Source organism: Melitaea cinxia, chromosome 3 (assembly GCF_905220565.1).
Source record: "Melitaea cinxia chromosome 3, ilMelCinx1.1, whole genome shotgun sequence".
Lineage (NCBI taxonomy): Eukaryota > Metazoa > Arthropoda > Insecta > Lepidoptera > Nymphalidae > Melitaea > Melitaea cinxia.
Window position 1 is genome coordinate 13,949,736 of NC_059396.1, and position 16,225 is coordinate 13,965,960.

Genomic DNA, 16,225 nt, shown 5'->3' on the forward strand with positions numbered 1-16,225 from the left:
TGGTAGTTTTCGCAGTATCACGTCAACAAAAAAACATGCTCTCCATTTACTAGTATAAATAGATAAACAGAAAATAAAATGTTATTTCTTAAAGGAAATAATAAATACTGGTTGTCCAAATTGCACGGCGTTTTCCAAGATACGACTGAGATCGGCCTGGGTCATGCGCACCACACTCAGATTGTTAGGCTTCTCCATATTTTTAATCCAACGATTTGCCTGTCCCTGAGGATCTATCATTAAAGGCCATCGACGCGCTGTCCTGAAATATTGCATTTATTCAAATATACTTTTTTATATAAAAATTGTGCAAACCAAAAATGTACTTATGCGATATCTCGCAGGAACTAATAAACTAAAACTCATACTATTTACTAGCATACCGTTCCGGCTTCGCACGGGTGCAAAAGCTATCAGTGTTACTCTACTATATTATGCATGTATTATACATATAAACTTTTCTCTGAAATCACTCTGTTTACCAAAGAAAACTGCATCAAAAACCTTTGCTTAGTTTTAAAGATCTATGGATACAGACAGCGGAAAGCGAGTTTGTTTTATACTATGTAATGATAAAAACAAACGCAGACTAAATATTGAATATTAAGGATATTTCTTGTATTTGGGACCATTTGTCTTACAAATAGCAAATGATAATACGATTACATGATAATAATGGCGCTTTCGACGCTAAAGTCATCAGCCGGCAGTCCGTCAATATTCCACTGCTGGATGGTGACGGGCTCTCCTAACGACTTGATGAGGCTGTAGTTTAGACTGCACACGATACCACAGTCGTGACACGCATGAGCCCACTTCTTTACCTATATTTTATTTAGAAATTAATTTTAATTTTAATGAATACATACAGTAATAAGAACTCAATAAAATGTTCAGTTTATAGCTTACTTGTTCATTTCGGAAAGCGGCCGTGAATGGTCCTAGATACGCTATAATACCAGCTGCGATTAGGATGTCACCTGCGAAGAAGTTTCATCACAAATACTAACAACTTTGTAAAAAAGAATAATGTGATTGGATATGGTTGATCCAATCAGCCTTATCATCAATACCTCGTCGATAACCAAATTTCATAGATTTTTTACATTGTTGAATATTTAAAATGACTCACCAGTGAGTGAATTGTAGGTTTCACGTAATGTCTTAGCGATGCTAGTCCAGCGAGTTTTCTCTCCTCCCAAGCCTGAAATAAGCATCTCTGCCCTCTTCAATTTGTTACTGCAGTCCATAACCTCATTGTCAAGGAGTTTCTGCTGACGGTTCTGTTCAGATAACGCTTCTTCCAACTTCGCTAATTTTTGTTGAACCTGAATACAACTTTTGTTTCAAAGTCTTGCTGTCATATTGAGAGAGAGAGTTTTGTGCAAGTACTTTATGTATAAGGTGATGTTTATTTCCTTGGTTGTATATTACTAATAAAATTAAATTAAATCTTTAATAACTCGAATGGGTTTCAGATGGACAATATTTTGGTAAATATGGTATATTTTTAATACGATTAATATTTAGATTAAGTCCTATAGTAAACCTCTTTCAGTTGCGCCTGCTTGACAGCGAGGGCGGCCATGGCCTTATCGTAGACAGCTTGCGCGGCCGCTAACCTTTGCTTTTTCGGTGCTACAACTTTCGCCACTTTGTCATATTTCGTCATCGCTATTACCCACTTGCACATACCTAACATTTAACAAGATTATTTAAAAACAGTTTCGATGTCTAAGTCCTTAATAAATGTTTGTTCTTAAACAACAAAAAAATAATAATCAAGTAAACGACAAATACCCATTATTAGCCGTAAATTAAAAACTACTTATCAGATATCGCTTAGATTCAAATAGGACCATTTGACAAACAACAGATTTAAAAAGGTAAAAAGTTACGAGGTAACACACATAAAATGTCGAATTGAGAACCTCTACCTTTTTTAAGGCGGTTTAAAACATAACATGAAGTATTTATCAACTTACTCTAGCGTTTATGGATTAAATTGAATGGTTAAGTCTACTTAAGTATAAAAATAAGATTCACTGTTTTCATAGGAATAAGTAGGTATGCAAACGCCTACTTGGCTTCTACTTGGAGAAAATTTCATTTAAATTTATACCCTCAGCAGCAACCGACACAGCTCTGATTTTTTCAGGAACAAATCCGTCATCTTGCATAACAGTGGTCATCAGTTTCTTCATGACAGCCGGTGGGATGTTATCTTTGTCGTAGTTTTGCAACGACTCTAGGAACTTTATATCGTTTAACAGCTTTTTTGACGGTCCCCAATAATCTTCAATTGTTCCAACACCGGATGGATTGGGAACTTTGTCCGGCTTAACTTCCTAGAAGTAAAGCCATCAAATTCGAATATCACAAAAATATGTGTTATAGAGTAGAAACAAAAAACTGATATTCAGTTTCTGCTAAATGCAAACAGCACAAATTAACCAAATTTTAAATGTATACTCACGTTATAACGTTTTTCACGCAATTAATTATTATCTAAAATGTTTAATAGACACAAATTACTTACCGGATCATCCTATCAATGATTAACGAATGGAATGTGAATGCATGAACATAAATAAAATAAATATTAAGTAATTTAAAACTTTCATTAATTACATTAAAATAACAATATATTAAGGTATAGGACTTTACATATGCTGTATGATTCATTAAAGTAGTAATAAACAAAAATATTCATCATCATCATCATCACTTCAGCCTATCGCATTCCACTGCTAGACATTTGCCACCACAAGTTCGCGCCTAAAATTGTGCGAACTCATATGTGTTACCCATAGTCACCACGCTGGGCAGGTAGGTTGGTGACCGCAGGGCTGGCTTTCTCGTACCGAAGACGCTACTGCCCATCTTCAGCCTATGTAACGTAACTACATAGCAGTAAAAATATTTAATGAAGTATTAAAAACCTTTAAAATACAAATCGCTTCCATAACAAGCTTAATCCCTCTCGGAGGACTCTTCATAGTCTTGATGAAGGTAATATCTTGTGGCGTGAGAGTATCCAGCGCAGCTAAAGCAGCATTTAGAATTGGCATTGCTTCTGCTAGATCAGCGTCACACTCATCCTTGATGCCTTGAGCTTCTTTAGCCTATGGTTAGTAATTTATCAGTCATATAATACTAACAATTCAAGAAGATAATTGTGTTTGCAGGCAAACGAAGAAAAACCGACTTCAATTATATCGACAAGTAATAAAACGTAGGTAGACGAAAAAATAGTCAAGTAAATACGCATTATCAAAGATTACTCCAAAAGTTGTAATCAAATGTCGATGAAATTTAAATGTGACCACATGATAAACATCGGCTTTCGATTACATTAAAAATCATCAAAATCGGTACACCCAGTAAAAAATTATGCGGGTTTTCGAGACTTTCCCTCGATTTCTCTGGGATTCCATCATCAGATCCTGTTTCCTTATCATGGTACCACACCAGGGATATTTCCTTTCCAACAAAAAAAGAATTATCAAAATCGGTTCATAAACGACGGAGTTATCCCCGAACATACATAAAAAATATATAAACGGTCGAATTGAGTAACCTCCTCCTTTCTTTGAAGTCGGTTAAAAAACGAAAATACAAACCATACCACACTTGAAATTAAAATTAGAGCATCAAGCAAATAAATAAACCTGACTGTTTATTGGAATGTCTTTGAGCCATTACCTATCTTAATATATACGATCCAACTATCTATTACATATCTTATTATATAGGCATAATAATATGCTTATAAGTGAACTGTTGTTGAACTGTTCTTGAGGAAAAATTCTTTAAACGTATCTTAACTTCAATGATATGAAAACTTGATAAACCGACTACAGTATAGTGCGATAAATAATATTGTTTTCCTTAAAATAAGATATATATATATATATATAATAATAAAGATAATAATAAAGTTTAACCTGCTCTTCAGCCGCTGCTTGATCAACCAGTACTTCAGCTTCTACCAAAGCAACTCCTTCCTTTTCTTTCTCCACCTTAGCAGTAGTCTCTGCAACCGCAGCAGCGCCAGCTGCTAACTTCGGTTGCAGGACTTCTAAAGCTTCTTGTAGAGCTGCTACAGACTTAGCAGCTATTGCAAGCTGATCGAGTCCAGTTATATAACGTTTTTCACCGGTAAGCAACTCTCTGTAATAATATGAAATTAAAATAAATACGACCAAATTTTTAAGCACTACTCAACTGTAGAAAGCTTTGTTAATTTTATTTGTTAATTTTATTCATTACAAGTGTGGAAAGGCTGTCACTGCAAAGAGTTCCGACAAATGTCTACCCGAGCCGAGGCGCAGCCGAAGGCGAGGGTTGACACTCGGAACAAGTTACAATGACGGTTCCGCACGTGTACTGAACAACTATTTTTAATACAGTTGCGAAAAAATGAAACAATTTAATAAAATAATAAAAAGAAATTTTCTGAAGAATGGCGCCAACTGTAGAATATAAGTTTTTTTTTCTTCACCCATTCTGATAGGCAAAGGGAACTATGCCCATACAGCCAAGTCTTCAGTAGAAGTTTTTTATTAATATAAAATGAAAATGAAATTTAATGAGATGAAATGAAATGAAACCTAACCAAACTCATTCAATCAAATCATTAAATCTGATATTGAAACAAATTAGTAGCTTCTTTTTAGAAATATACGTATTTGCATTAATCAAAAAAAACTTCTATTAATTTTTTCAGTAAAAACTTCATGGTTGGTTTTTCTTTTTAATATACATTATTTTGACAGTTGGGAAAGAGAACGCACGAGTTCGGGATAGGTAAAAAAAAAGCACGAGTATGTAATAGCCTACATCCCGAACGCTATACTATACGCCACTTTTTGAGCAACTGTATTAAAATAATAGTCACGTGAAAAAATATAAAGGTGAGTGATTTTCAAAGGAATCTTAAAAATTAGTACAGTTGAGAATTTCGAACAAAGATCGTATTTTTCATGCCACTTACGTTCGCTTCTTTCCCAATAATGACTTAAACATATTAATTAACTCTAGATAAGCCGTAGGTGTGACGTAATTGTAACGCTTCAATCGCAGCAGGAACTGTTTTGTTAGTTCTTGAGTGTCCGTGTGGAACATTTGACAAAGTTTAATGGCGGTATCTCGTTCAAGTTCTGTTAACTCAACATCCTTTAAAAATCGGGTAGCGACTGCAAGTAATGCATCTGGTGGCCATTCCTGTACAACAATTAAAATACTATTTGTTTATGTTTGTAGTTTAATAATGCTCAAGAATGCTTCAAAGGCATTTGTACAAGATATTTAATTTCGGTAATGTGATCTCAAGTAGAGCCGAACACGTACAGTCACTTCGCGTCAAGAAAATAGTGAGACAACGTACGCCCCTTGTCCAATTAAATAATAATAAAAGATTACACCAGTTGAAGCAAACTTTTTAGATATGTCAAGTGGCGTGGCTCAGTTAAGTGACAGAGACGAGTTACTATTTTCTGAACGCGAATATAGAAGAGCGTTAAGTTTGACAAAGCTAGACACAACACATCTAAACAAAGATACAAACTAGATGCAAATATGTACATAGCTCTTGTACCTGAAACCAGTCAATGGTGCAGCAGTTGACAAGCGAGGGGAACTTCCGTATGCGCGTGCGCAGCGACGTGCCGGCCGGCGACATCGCCAGCACGATGTGCAGCTGGTCGCGCACGATCGACACGAAGTACGCGTAAAGGGCCGTCGGGCTGCCGTCCGTTTGGAGTGATTTGTCGCGTTGACGGTCTATCTGATTTATACAAGATTGGTTTTAAGCAACACAGACGGCACTCGCTAAAAATAAAGTATGATGTTTTCTGAAACTAATACTATAAATCTGAAAAGTTTGTTGGAACGCGCTAATCTCAGGAATTACTTACTGATTCAAATTGTGTCATTCTTTTTGCGTTAGATAGTCTATTTACCGAAGGAGGCTATACAATATTTTAGTTCATTTTTTCTTTAAATTATAAATACAAAGTCTGTCATGTATCAATCTTATAGATATATAAGGAAGATATTTATTAATTTTGTCTAATATTATATAATATAAACTTAAATATTGTATAATATTTAAGTTTAATGCTTACCACTCGCATTTTTTCGCAAAGCTCGGCTTTTTCATCTGCAACGAAAATGTTCGGGACTTCTCCTGAATTTAACATGTTATTGACATCTTCTAAGAATCCTTCTTCTTTGATCTGATTTAAACATAATTTGACGATAAAGTTTCATCCTTATTAATAATATTGATTTAATAAATTTGAAAAAGACGCTTACTTGTGACTCGATGAATAAGAATACCATGTGTAAATCAGGGGTACTAGATTTTCTCAATAAGGTCTTCAAATCTTCACGCCATTCGGTCTTACCATAGGTTCGACTCATTTCAACCTATGATAACATAAAGTCATAAAAGGCACATAAATTAACATATAGCTATTTTCATGAATTTTATTTTTACAGATTCAATACTGCTTAAATTACAACAATATAAAGAAATACGACAAAATTTCGAGACGAACCGAAACTAATACAACATAACGACTGAGAATCAAAACAAACCAATGAATATAAACTAGCTACACAGCACGATATATTTTATGAATGCTTTTGATAATATTGCAAGGCCAAAATATATAGGCAATGTTAAACCTGCACTTGAGGAGCTCGATAGAAAAGATAACAAAGGTATAAAATTTACATCCTCATTATTTTGGGTAGCTATTTTACTAAGCTCCTCAATTAAAGACGAACATGTTAAGAGTAATGTGGTTTAAACGTTAAAATAATTTACATTTGTATTGTGACATAATTCTACAAGGTTCTATAAGGGTCTCAACAGAAAAAAAGTAATATGTAATGTATAAGGATGTGTGACCTGGAAGAGGTCGTACTCGTTGATGTGCGCGGCGAGGCGCGTGAGCGACTGCCGGCCCGAGCCGCCGAGCCCCACCAGCAGCGCGTGCGAGCGCGGCTGCGTCAGAACGCGGCACACGCGCGACACGTGCTCGATTGCAAACCTGCGCCCCACGTGTACTCGTATGTTCAGGATATGTCCGGACATGTCGTGATACGTCTCACAAGAAGATCATAGCTAAATAGCAACGCACTCAAGCAAACAACTCTAGAGCAGTATTATTTAGCTGTAATCTTCTATAACTCACGTAATTTATACTATATCTGTGTTGATGTTTGGCGTAATTTGGCAAATTCGTTTACTTCATTCATTTTACACGAACTGAGGTAGGGCACAGCAGGAAATTTCCTGCTCAAAATATGGAGCAGCCCGATTGGAGTAGTACCTCGACCTTACAGAAGTTAAATAACACACCTAAATAATACTATTTTCAAGCAGTGTTGTGATCCTGTTGGTAAGTAAGGTGACCAGAGCTCCTGGAAAAAAATAGGGATAGGGCTGGCAACGCGCTTGCGATGCTTCTGGTGTAACAGACGTCTATAAGCTACGGTGATCGCTTACCATCAGATGAGCCGTATGCTTGTTTGCCGACCTAGTTATATTAAAAAAAAACAAATACCTAAATAACACAAGATTCATTGGTTTCTTAGACATGTTGTTGAACTCCACAAGGTACGCTTCAACAGTCGAATTCAAATGCTCCATATTGGTGGTTTCCATGTAGAAACGCGTATCTACTTTTGGATTGGCAAAGTCACAATATATTAGGTTACGTAAGTGTAAATCAGTAATCTGAAAACCAAAAATTTTAATGTTGATATAAAATGAACAATGTTTGCATAATCCTATACAATATATTCAAAGATTATATTATTATTAATTATATTAATATTAATATTTTTTCTTACGGAGGAGCACTAACGGAACTGTTACTTTGTAAAGGATGACAATTACTATCAATGACATTGAAATACAATCAAAAGCAATTAAAAGGTATGTTGCTATAGCTTACAGTATCATCAGGTCCTTCAAGCAGTCTCGAGAGTAACTTGTCAAACTCATCGTTCAAATGTAGATAAGTGGCTTCTCGCAAACATTTCACAAGCCAATGTCGGTCTGCGTCTTCCGTCAAGCGATCCGAAAACACTCGAAGACATTCATGTACCCATAGTCTTTTAATTGACTGAAGATCTGGCGTTACCTCTGGTACTGATAATAGCACACCCTGTATTGGTTGAAGAATAGTTATCAGTTAAAGGTTAAGTTTTTCAAAACTGAAATAATTAAATAATGAAGCGTTAAGAAAAAAAAACGAAAGTAAGTTGTCTTTGTTCATCAGCTGCAAGATTAAGCAAGCCGTTCAACTTTCATCAAGTCGCAAAAAAAATCAAATGAAGTTCATAACGACCCCGTGATTTTTGAATGAAATTTTACATAAGACAATAGAACCTTTTCAGCATTAGTTATATCGAATTGTGTTTAAAGTTTACATAAAAAAATCTGATGGACATAGATTAATTGCTCTGAAATTTTACTTTTTTCTTAATGGACAGTTGATACATACCAATATGACTTTAGAGAAATCTCGTAAGTTAAAAGTGTAATGAGATTTAGATGGTGTCGGCAATAAGTTTAAGCGACACTGCTTGTACACTTCTAACGTCGCTGACACTATTTCCTCTATACACGGATCAAATTCTTTCGAGAAACCTCTGCAACGCATTTTTAGTAAATAAATGTATTTTTATAAACTTATACAATAAATTATTGCTATAGTAGATATCACCTTGTATCTAAATGCCAAAGCATAATTCTCCCAAAAATAACTTTAAGAGTTTCATCATCAAACTCATCGATGCAGAAGAATGAGAAGTGCCTTGAAAATCTTGGTGTTACGAGCTTAGCCCCAGGCATGGGTTTGCCCATGGCACACATAAACTGTAACATTTGTTTTGTTAATTACACCTCCATAAACATTTCAAAATTTGGAAATATTTTACAAAAACTAGTCGATCAAATAGCAAAATAAATGATGTTGATGTTTGTAAATTACTATTGTTCCTTTCAAAAAATAATAACTGTTGATTGTAAATTTTTAAATTTTCAGACACTTTCGACGATTCAAAAGTGCTTTAAAATCTAGTTAATAAAGTTTTGATTTAATATAACCAAGCATTATCTTACTTGCACATCAATTAGATGCATCGCAATATTGGTCTTGCGGTCGTACCACAATCCGAGATCAATCCCTTGTCGCAGTACTTCTATCGGTGGCTGGGCTCCATACGTCTCAGCTTGAGGCATACTCACATCGTCCACAAACACCACACAGTGGCAACCGATCGGGGGACCAAAAACACCTTACGAGCATTCAACATTAAGATTTAGCTTATAAAGGTGAGAAACTAATGCTCCAATTTTGAGCAAAAAGACTCTTCTCCTAGTAGGGAGATGGATTTGAGTTTCACCGTATATGAACAAGTTATGTTAAATGTTTAGTTGCCCAAGATATAAGCTATTTATGGGTGACAACTTACTGTAAGATTTTGCTGGCAAGAGAAAACTAAAACTATAAAAATAAAAATAAAATATATTGTTATTTTGTGAAAAAATACCTTTTCTTCTTTTATCCAATTTTCCCATTATGATGTCCTGAGTTTGATTACAATTCGTTTGAGCGGAAAACGCCATTATCAGAGCTTTGTATATCTTAGTATCAACTCTTTTTACTAAGAAATCCTGGAAGGCATGAACTTATAAATCAATCACTGATCACCAAAATATAAATTGTCGAAAATATTCTACGTACAATGATATAAGATGATTTCCCAGTTCCAGTAGGACCGACCATCATCACTGCCTTGTGGTGTGTCACCAGGAGTTTAAACAACGCCAAGTACCTCACACTGTCTAAAGTCGTCACCAGTATTTGATTAGGTGGAGTATCGCGACTAATAGGAGGCGCTGCTACTACGTCATCATGCCACGGTTTCCATTTGCCTTTACCCTAAAATTTTATATTTATTGAAGTAGATGTCAAGTGCAAAAAGTATTCTATAAAAACAGTGAGCACAAATCGAAATATTTATTCTAAAATCTTACTTCTTTTATGAATCGATAATCGTAAACAGATCCGTCTTTTGGTATTGTAAATATGTACTGTTTATCAGGCTTCGCGATCTCTTTTGGGTAGCCTAAAACCTCTATGACCTACAAACATTTGTAACCAATTTAGTTTTTAATAAAAGAAGTTGACGATATTTACTAAATAAAAAGTACATATGTACCTTTTCAGGGAATTCTTTTTCAAGTAGACCACGGAACATAAGATCAAATTTAGGACGACCATCACTCTCTAAAGTAGCTCCAATTGACCAAATGCACGAAAAGAAAAACACTCCCTGTAACGAATAGGATTATTATTTTAAGTTTAAAGTACTTTTTTGGAAATATAATGAGCAAAGAAGTGAATCAAACCACCTCAAGTTGAGCTCTGATGTCGAGATCAGAGAGTTGCTCAACATACTTCTCGTCATTATAGTCATCCATGAAACAGTCAAAGAGGTTCATACACGCCTTTACTAGATTAGTGCGCGACGTTACATACATTTGCTAAAAATTAATGATACATGTTATTAGCTAGCAGACTTTTGACATAATAAAATCTCAATGTTATCATGTAAATACCATTAAAATATGGATAAGAAAGTGGTATTTGAAAACCTTAAGGAATATAATAAAAACAAAAATCAACTGAATAATTCATTTGACTTGTGTCAAGTGACAAGTATTTATACTTTTATGAGTTACCAATTAACATGGAGTAAATCCAGCATTCACATATTAGAATAACTCATACTCAGTTATTATTAGAAACTGTATTATACCTTAACTTTTCCAGAGAGTTCGACAAGCCAAAGCAAAGGCGACATAAATCGATTGAACAGCGTGCGAATGTAATTGCGGTTGAAGCCGTGCAGAGTGGGCGGTAGAGTGTTCAGCCACGACTCCAGCAGACACTTCCAACCGAGACCCTTCGGCTCCATGTAGATCATGCCACAACGTGATACCTATGTAATAAAATTTCTTTGAAAAATAGTACGTCAATACCTTACTATGTTATTGTATAACTGTACTCAGTTACACATATGTTCAATTCCGATAGTTATGGTATTAGTTGACAATACGTTGTGTATTAGATTTACAAACCGTGCAACACAATAATATTAATCGAAAAAGTAATGTGACCAACAAAAAAGTCGAACACTTTTTTTATTACCGTTTTAGTATCACCCAGAAGAGTTACGTAGAATTTGTTACTTTTCTATAAACAAGTGTTTTAATGAAAACAAATTTTTCGTACGACTTTATTTTTGTGTTACCCACACATTAGGGAATTCTAAACATTATTTTATTATCATCAAAAATCGACCGTTCCAGAGGGGATCGAACCTACATCTCCGACTGACTGTGTAGGTGCTCTAGTTAATTAAGTATGATAGATATAGATGTAACCGTTAGATCGAAATTCTTAATATGACGATTTTATATTCTGTTTGGGATCGTGGCGTCGTTTATAGTGAGTTCTTTACAGAAACCCGGAACTACTCAGATGTAGGTTTGATCCCGGTTGGAACGTTCAATTTTTGATATGATATTTAAAAAAATGTTTAACATCTTTTTCAACAGAATGAGAAGCACTTTCAATTTTATTGTAGGTAGAAAAGTCAGTCTCTTTGACTATGTTTCTTTTACCGTAGCTGGCGAAGCAGCTTCAAGATCCATTGGTTCAAATATGAGGTTTGTAGTAGGCGCCAGCTGAATGATCTCGCCGCTCATTAAACACAACTTCTTGTTATCGTCTAAAACTGTATTCAGATTCTCTATCCAGATTGCGTCTACCGGGCCATCAAAAACTAGCCACTTTCTAGAAAAAACAATAATTTCATTTACTATTCATTAAACACACAAAAAGAATATTTTTCATATAATACTTTTAATTTAGCTAAATGTTGTCTAAACTTTTTAGATTAACCGACTTCAAAAAAAAAAGAAAATTTTCAATGTAACTGTATTTTATCTTTACGTTGTTATCTCACAACTGTTTGTTGTGTGTACCGATTTTGATAACTTTTTTTATATTCTAAAGCTGGTGCTTCTAATGAATTTACATTTACATTTAAGTGCGACCTGACGAGTAGCCAAAAAAGTATCCCTAACAATAAGTATTTAGTTTTAGTAATTGACTACGACTACGTTGAAGATGTTCTCATTACATTAATTATCGATGTAAATTGAAGGCTGTTTTTTGTTTCTAATTACCTATTATTATTAGACGACACTGCAAAAGCCCTATAGCTGACAGCAAGAATCCCATCAGACCACTCGTGGGATACCGGATCAAACTGTCCATAGAGTTGACCCATTGTTATAGATTTAGGATTTATTACAGTCCACTCTACAGCATTCTCTTCCATGAGGCCCTATAAAAATTTCATATAAAAGACATGAAAGTCACTAAGCTTTTGTCTACGATTACGCTTACAAGTCTCAAAGTATCTAAATATTTTAGCGGCTTTTAAATAACTAATTTGATTAAATAAATAACTTCTTTTGAGGAGACTATTACACATGCAAAGCATGTGCATATTAGATAAATGCTCGATAGCTAATAGTTTTCTGTGTAATCGTATTATGAACTAATAAAGTGCGTAATATGATAATATGTAATACCGCTCATGTATTCATGGATTTACTAGATCGAGTATAATTTAAAATATAAAGAAAATCTTTATCAGTACCTTTTCAGAGACTAATCCAAGAGCATGTCCAAGTGCGTGGTAACATTTAGTCTTACCAGAAAATGGAAAACCGACCAACATTAGTCCATGTCGTACTAAAATCATCTCGTACAATTGAAGAACCTGCCGGAGGAGTAGGGTATCAGACGTAAATAAACATAAGAATTATTAAGAATTAATAAACGCTTCACACTCAATGCACCCCCCAGTAGGATTTCCTCCTGTGTTGGGGGTCCGGAAACACATACACACATATATATGGTCGATACAAATGTCTGTCGTTAGCGGGAATCGAACCCGCGACCGCCAGCGTAACAGCCAGTCCTATTACCGCTGCACTATCGCATCGTCGAAAAAAATATTTCGTATAAAATTTGTGATACGTAAAAACTAACATAATACCTTTTCAATAAAGAAGTCATTAGCTTGAAGATTAAGTGGCACACAAACTTCTTTTAAACATGCAACCAAATGTGGTAGACCCGGTTGAGGCAAGGGCAGTCCGGGGAACAAATCTCCAATGATGCCCTGTGCAATCCGTTCACGTAAGATAAACTTGAAAGCTAGTAAAGTTTCATAAAGGAGTCCTACTCAAATTACTTGAGGTTAAAATTATTGAACTTTTTAGAACATCTTTTTTCCGTCAAATATGGGAAAAGTATTAATTGAATTCGACAGTATATATATATATATATATATATATATATGTTAGGGGATAACTGCGTCGTTGATGAACCGATTTTGATAATTCTTTTTTGTTGGAAAGGAGATATATCCTAAGTGTGGTACCATGATAAGGAAACCAGGATCTAATGATGAGATTCCAGAGAAATCGAGGGAAACCCTCGAAAATCCGCATAACCTTTATCTGGCTGTACCGATTTTGATGATTTTTAATTTAATCGAAAGCCAGTGTTTATCACGTAGTTACGTTTAAATTTAATCGAGATCTGATTACAACTTTTGGAGTAATCTTTTAATATTGCGTATTTACTTGACTATTTTTTCGTATATCTACGTTGTATTACTTGTAGATGTAATTGAGGTCGGTTTTTTTTCGTTTGCCAGAAAACACAATTATCATATTTAAAAAAGAAAAAAGTATAAATAGTTAAGAAGTATAGTTCAAATATTTTTCTACTTTCGGTATATTTAAAAAAATTAAGACCACCTGGCTTTATTAGGTTGTCACAGGACTGTCGATCTTTACTCTTCAACATAATAAATTGCCTTTAGGATAAGAATAATACACGATCCTTAAAAAAGGCGTGAGAAATGACCGTAGATTATGTTAAGGGGCTACACTACCTCAGCTCGAATTCAGATTTCACCCGTACTAAATACACATGAGAATTAAGAGCGCTTGGTTGTTCATCGCGCGAATTATATGTATTTTCTCCCCACAAACATTATCAATAGTTATTTTTTAAAAAACGCAACATATAAAATGTTTGTCATACTTATTTCAATTACCATGCTTAATCTCAAGTCCATAACTTCTATATTTACTGAGATATTAAGGTTTTAATACAAAAATAGAGGTAACTTTGCGATTTTTTTCTATCGAGAAAATTTTATGGAATCGTGTTTTCGAAACATATGAAAGATAGTTTATGTCCTGAACTTTATCATACATAAATTTCAAACTTAAATATTCAGTAGTTTACTACTTTGCCCCGCGTTTCACATTATCACTCACTGCCATGGGTTGACTGGAAGAGATCTCTTTTAGAGATAAGTTCGCCCTTGCCAACTTCCTATATTATTATGACTATTGTAAAATTTACCTAGTGCAATAAAGAATATAATAGTTTGGAAGATATGGACATCCTGCCGAGTGGAAAATCAGCAATTTGAGGTAGCATACACTCTTAATATAAATAAAAGTATAGAAAGTATATTGTTAATGATGTCACAACCAAAAATATGAGTTTTCTCACCATGAAGAGCGGAACATCGTGCTCGAGAAACTTGGGCAGGTTGACGTCTTTGATGGAGCGCAGCAGAATGACGTCCTCCACCTCGTCCGGGTAGCGCAGCTTGAGCGCGCCCGCCGCGCGCAGCACTGACTTCACGGCGCGCATCCCTACGATACGCTATGCTTTACCACGCTTACTTTCAGACACGGTGGGCTTTACCGCACTTACATTTAGACACATTGCACTATATCTTACTTTCAGACACGCTGCACTATACTTTTAGACACGCTGTACTATACTTTCAGACACGCTGGCCTTTACCGCACTAACATTTAGACACACTGCACTATATCTTCTTTCAGACACACAATACTTTATCCCTGTAGGTTTCATATAGTTGTAGCATTCACATTGGCCACTATTGTCAGTTGACGTAAAAACAATGACAAGACATTTTAGTGAATGTATAAAAATCAGAATGAATTTAAATAATAAATAATTAGGCAGCATCGAGTTTCAATACTCACCACTACACCTAGAACCACTAGATCCCGCTTACATTCAAACACTCTGTTTTTTACGACGCTCACTTACAGATACGTCGCACTTTATTACGCTTATCCTTAGACAATCTGGACTTTACCGCGTTTTGTTTCAGATACGCAGCACTTTCCCGCACTTACTTTCTGACACGCTGCACTATTCCGCACTTACTTTCTGACACGCAGCATCGCGCTTAATTAATAGACGTCTTTAAATATATTGATTATTTAGATAATTTTTATACTTGACCTAAATTCCATTATATTATAAAATTGTAGGGAGCTTACGTCTCATGTAATAATGACTAAATTAAATTGAGTACCAATAATATAATGCATATTATAGGTGACATACTATAAAGACAAAACAAACGTAAATGAGGTACTCGTACACGAAAGCACAAACTGAATTACAAGTATTATCATTAATAAAAAAAATAAAGGAACTATGATGTTGTGTACTTAAGAGACTGTATATTATAAAAAAGTATAGTTACCATAGTCGTAATGGCTCTGTGAGGACAGCTGTTCTGAACACAGTTTATAAGTGGCGACGATCTTGACAGCGAGCGGTTTGGCGTTCAAGTAGCCGAACGCGTACAGCTCGATCTCGGATATGAGCACGTAGTCGGGTACCATCATCGCTACTGATCGGAATAGCGCCTGTAATAACCAGTTACTAGTTTCTAAGACGCATAATTTTATAGTCATTCATATCTTAACCACTCTCATTATTATTCACAAAATCTATACAAATAAATAAAATTAGAGTGTCTGTTTGTAATATGAAAATAACCGCTTTCTACCAAATACATAATCATGGATGTATACACGATACATATACCATAAAAAACATTTTTTTTAATTTTGTTTCTGTCTGTGTGTTCCGGCTAATCTCCAAAACGGTTAGACCGATTTTGAAGGCACTTTCACTAACAAATAGCTGATGTAAGTAAGGAGTAATTTAGGCTACTTTTATTTTAGAAATTTATTTATTTTATAACT

At 34.9% G+C, this 16,225-nt stretch overlaps 1 protein-coding gene across 1 annotated transcript in view; it reads right to left on the reverse strand.

Moving 5' to 3' along the window:
• LOC123667746 (dynein axonemal heavy chain 7) overlaps window positions 1–16,225 on the reverse strand; it is a 44,027-nt gene that overhangs the window by 15,035 nt on the left and 12,767 nt on the right. Inside the window, exons 26-55 of the mRNA XM_045601589.1 lie at window positions 15,718–15,883; window positions 14,700–14,845; window positions 13,162–13,287; window positions 12,760–12,882; window positions 12,281–12,441; window positions 11,714–11,885; window positions 10,846–11,028; window positions 10,439–10,570; window positions 10,246–10,359; window positions 10,061–10,168; window positions 9,768–9,965; window positions 9,574–9,697; window positions 9,143–9,318; window positions 8,745–8,896; window positions 8,523–8,670; window positions 7,971–8,183; window positions 7,578–7,750; window positions 6,920–7,061; window positions 6,319–6,432; window positions 6,129–6,239; window positions 5,600–5,788; window positions 4,997–5,226; window positions 3,948–4,173; window positions 2,943–3,125; window positions 2,123–2,348; window positions 1,550–1,695; window positions 1,133–1,328; window positions 910–980; window positions 667–824; window positions 109–262 (exon numbers count right to left, since the gene is read on the reverse strand). Coding sequence (XP_045457545.1) covers window positions 109–262; window positions 667–824; window positions 910–980; window positions 1,133–1,328; window positions 1,550–1,695; window positions 2,123–2,348; window positions 2,943–3,125; window positions 3,948–4,173; window positions 4,997–5,226; window positions 5,600–5,788; window positions 6,129–6,239; window positions 6,319–6,432; window positions 6,920–7,061; window positions 7,578–7,750; window positions 7,971–8,183; window positions 8,523–8,670; window positions 8,745–8,896; window positions 9,143–9,318; window positions 9,574–9,697; window positions 9,768–9,965; window positions 10,061–10,168; window positions 10,246–10,359; window positions 10,439–10,570; window positions 10,846–11,028; window positions 11,714–11,885; window positions 12,281–12,441; window positions 12,760–12,882; window positions 13,162–13,287; window positions 14,700–14,845; window positions 15,718–15,883 — 4,761 coding nt within the window. The remainder of the gene's footprint in view (window positions 1–108; window positions 263–666; window positions 825–909; window positions 981–1,132; window positions 1,329–1,549; window positions 1,696–2,122; window positions 2,349–2,942; window positions 3,126–3,947; window positions 4,174–4,996; window positions 5,227–5,599; window positions 5,789–6,128; window positions 6,240–6,318; window positions 6,433–6,919; window positions 7,062–7,577; window positions 7,751–7,970; window positions 8,184–8,522; window positions 8,671–8,744; window positions 8,897–9,142; window positions 9,319–9,573; window positions 9,698–9,767; window positions 9,966–10,060; window positions 10,169–10,245; window positions 10,360–10,438; window positions 10,571–10,845; window positions 11,029–11,713; window positions 11,886–12,280; window positions 12,442–12,759; window positions 12,883–13,161; window positions 13,288–14,699; window positions 14,846–15,717; window positions 15,884–16,225) is intronic.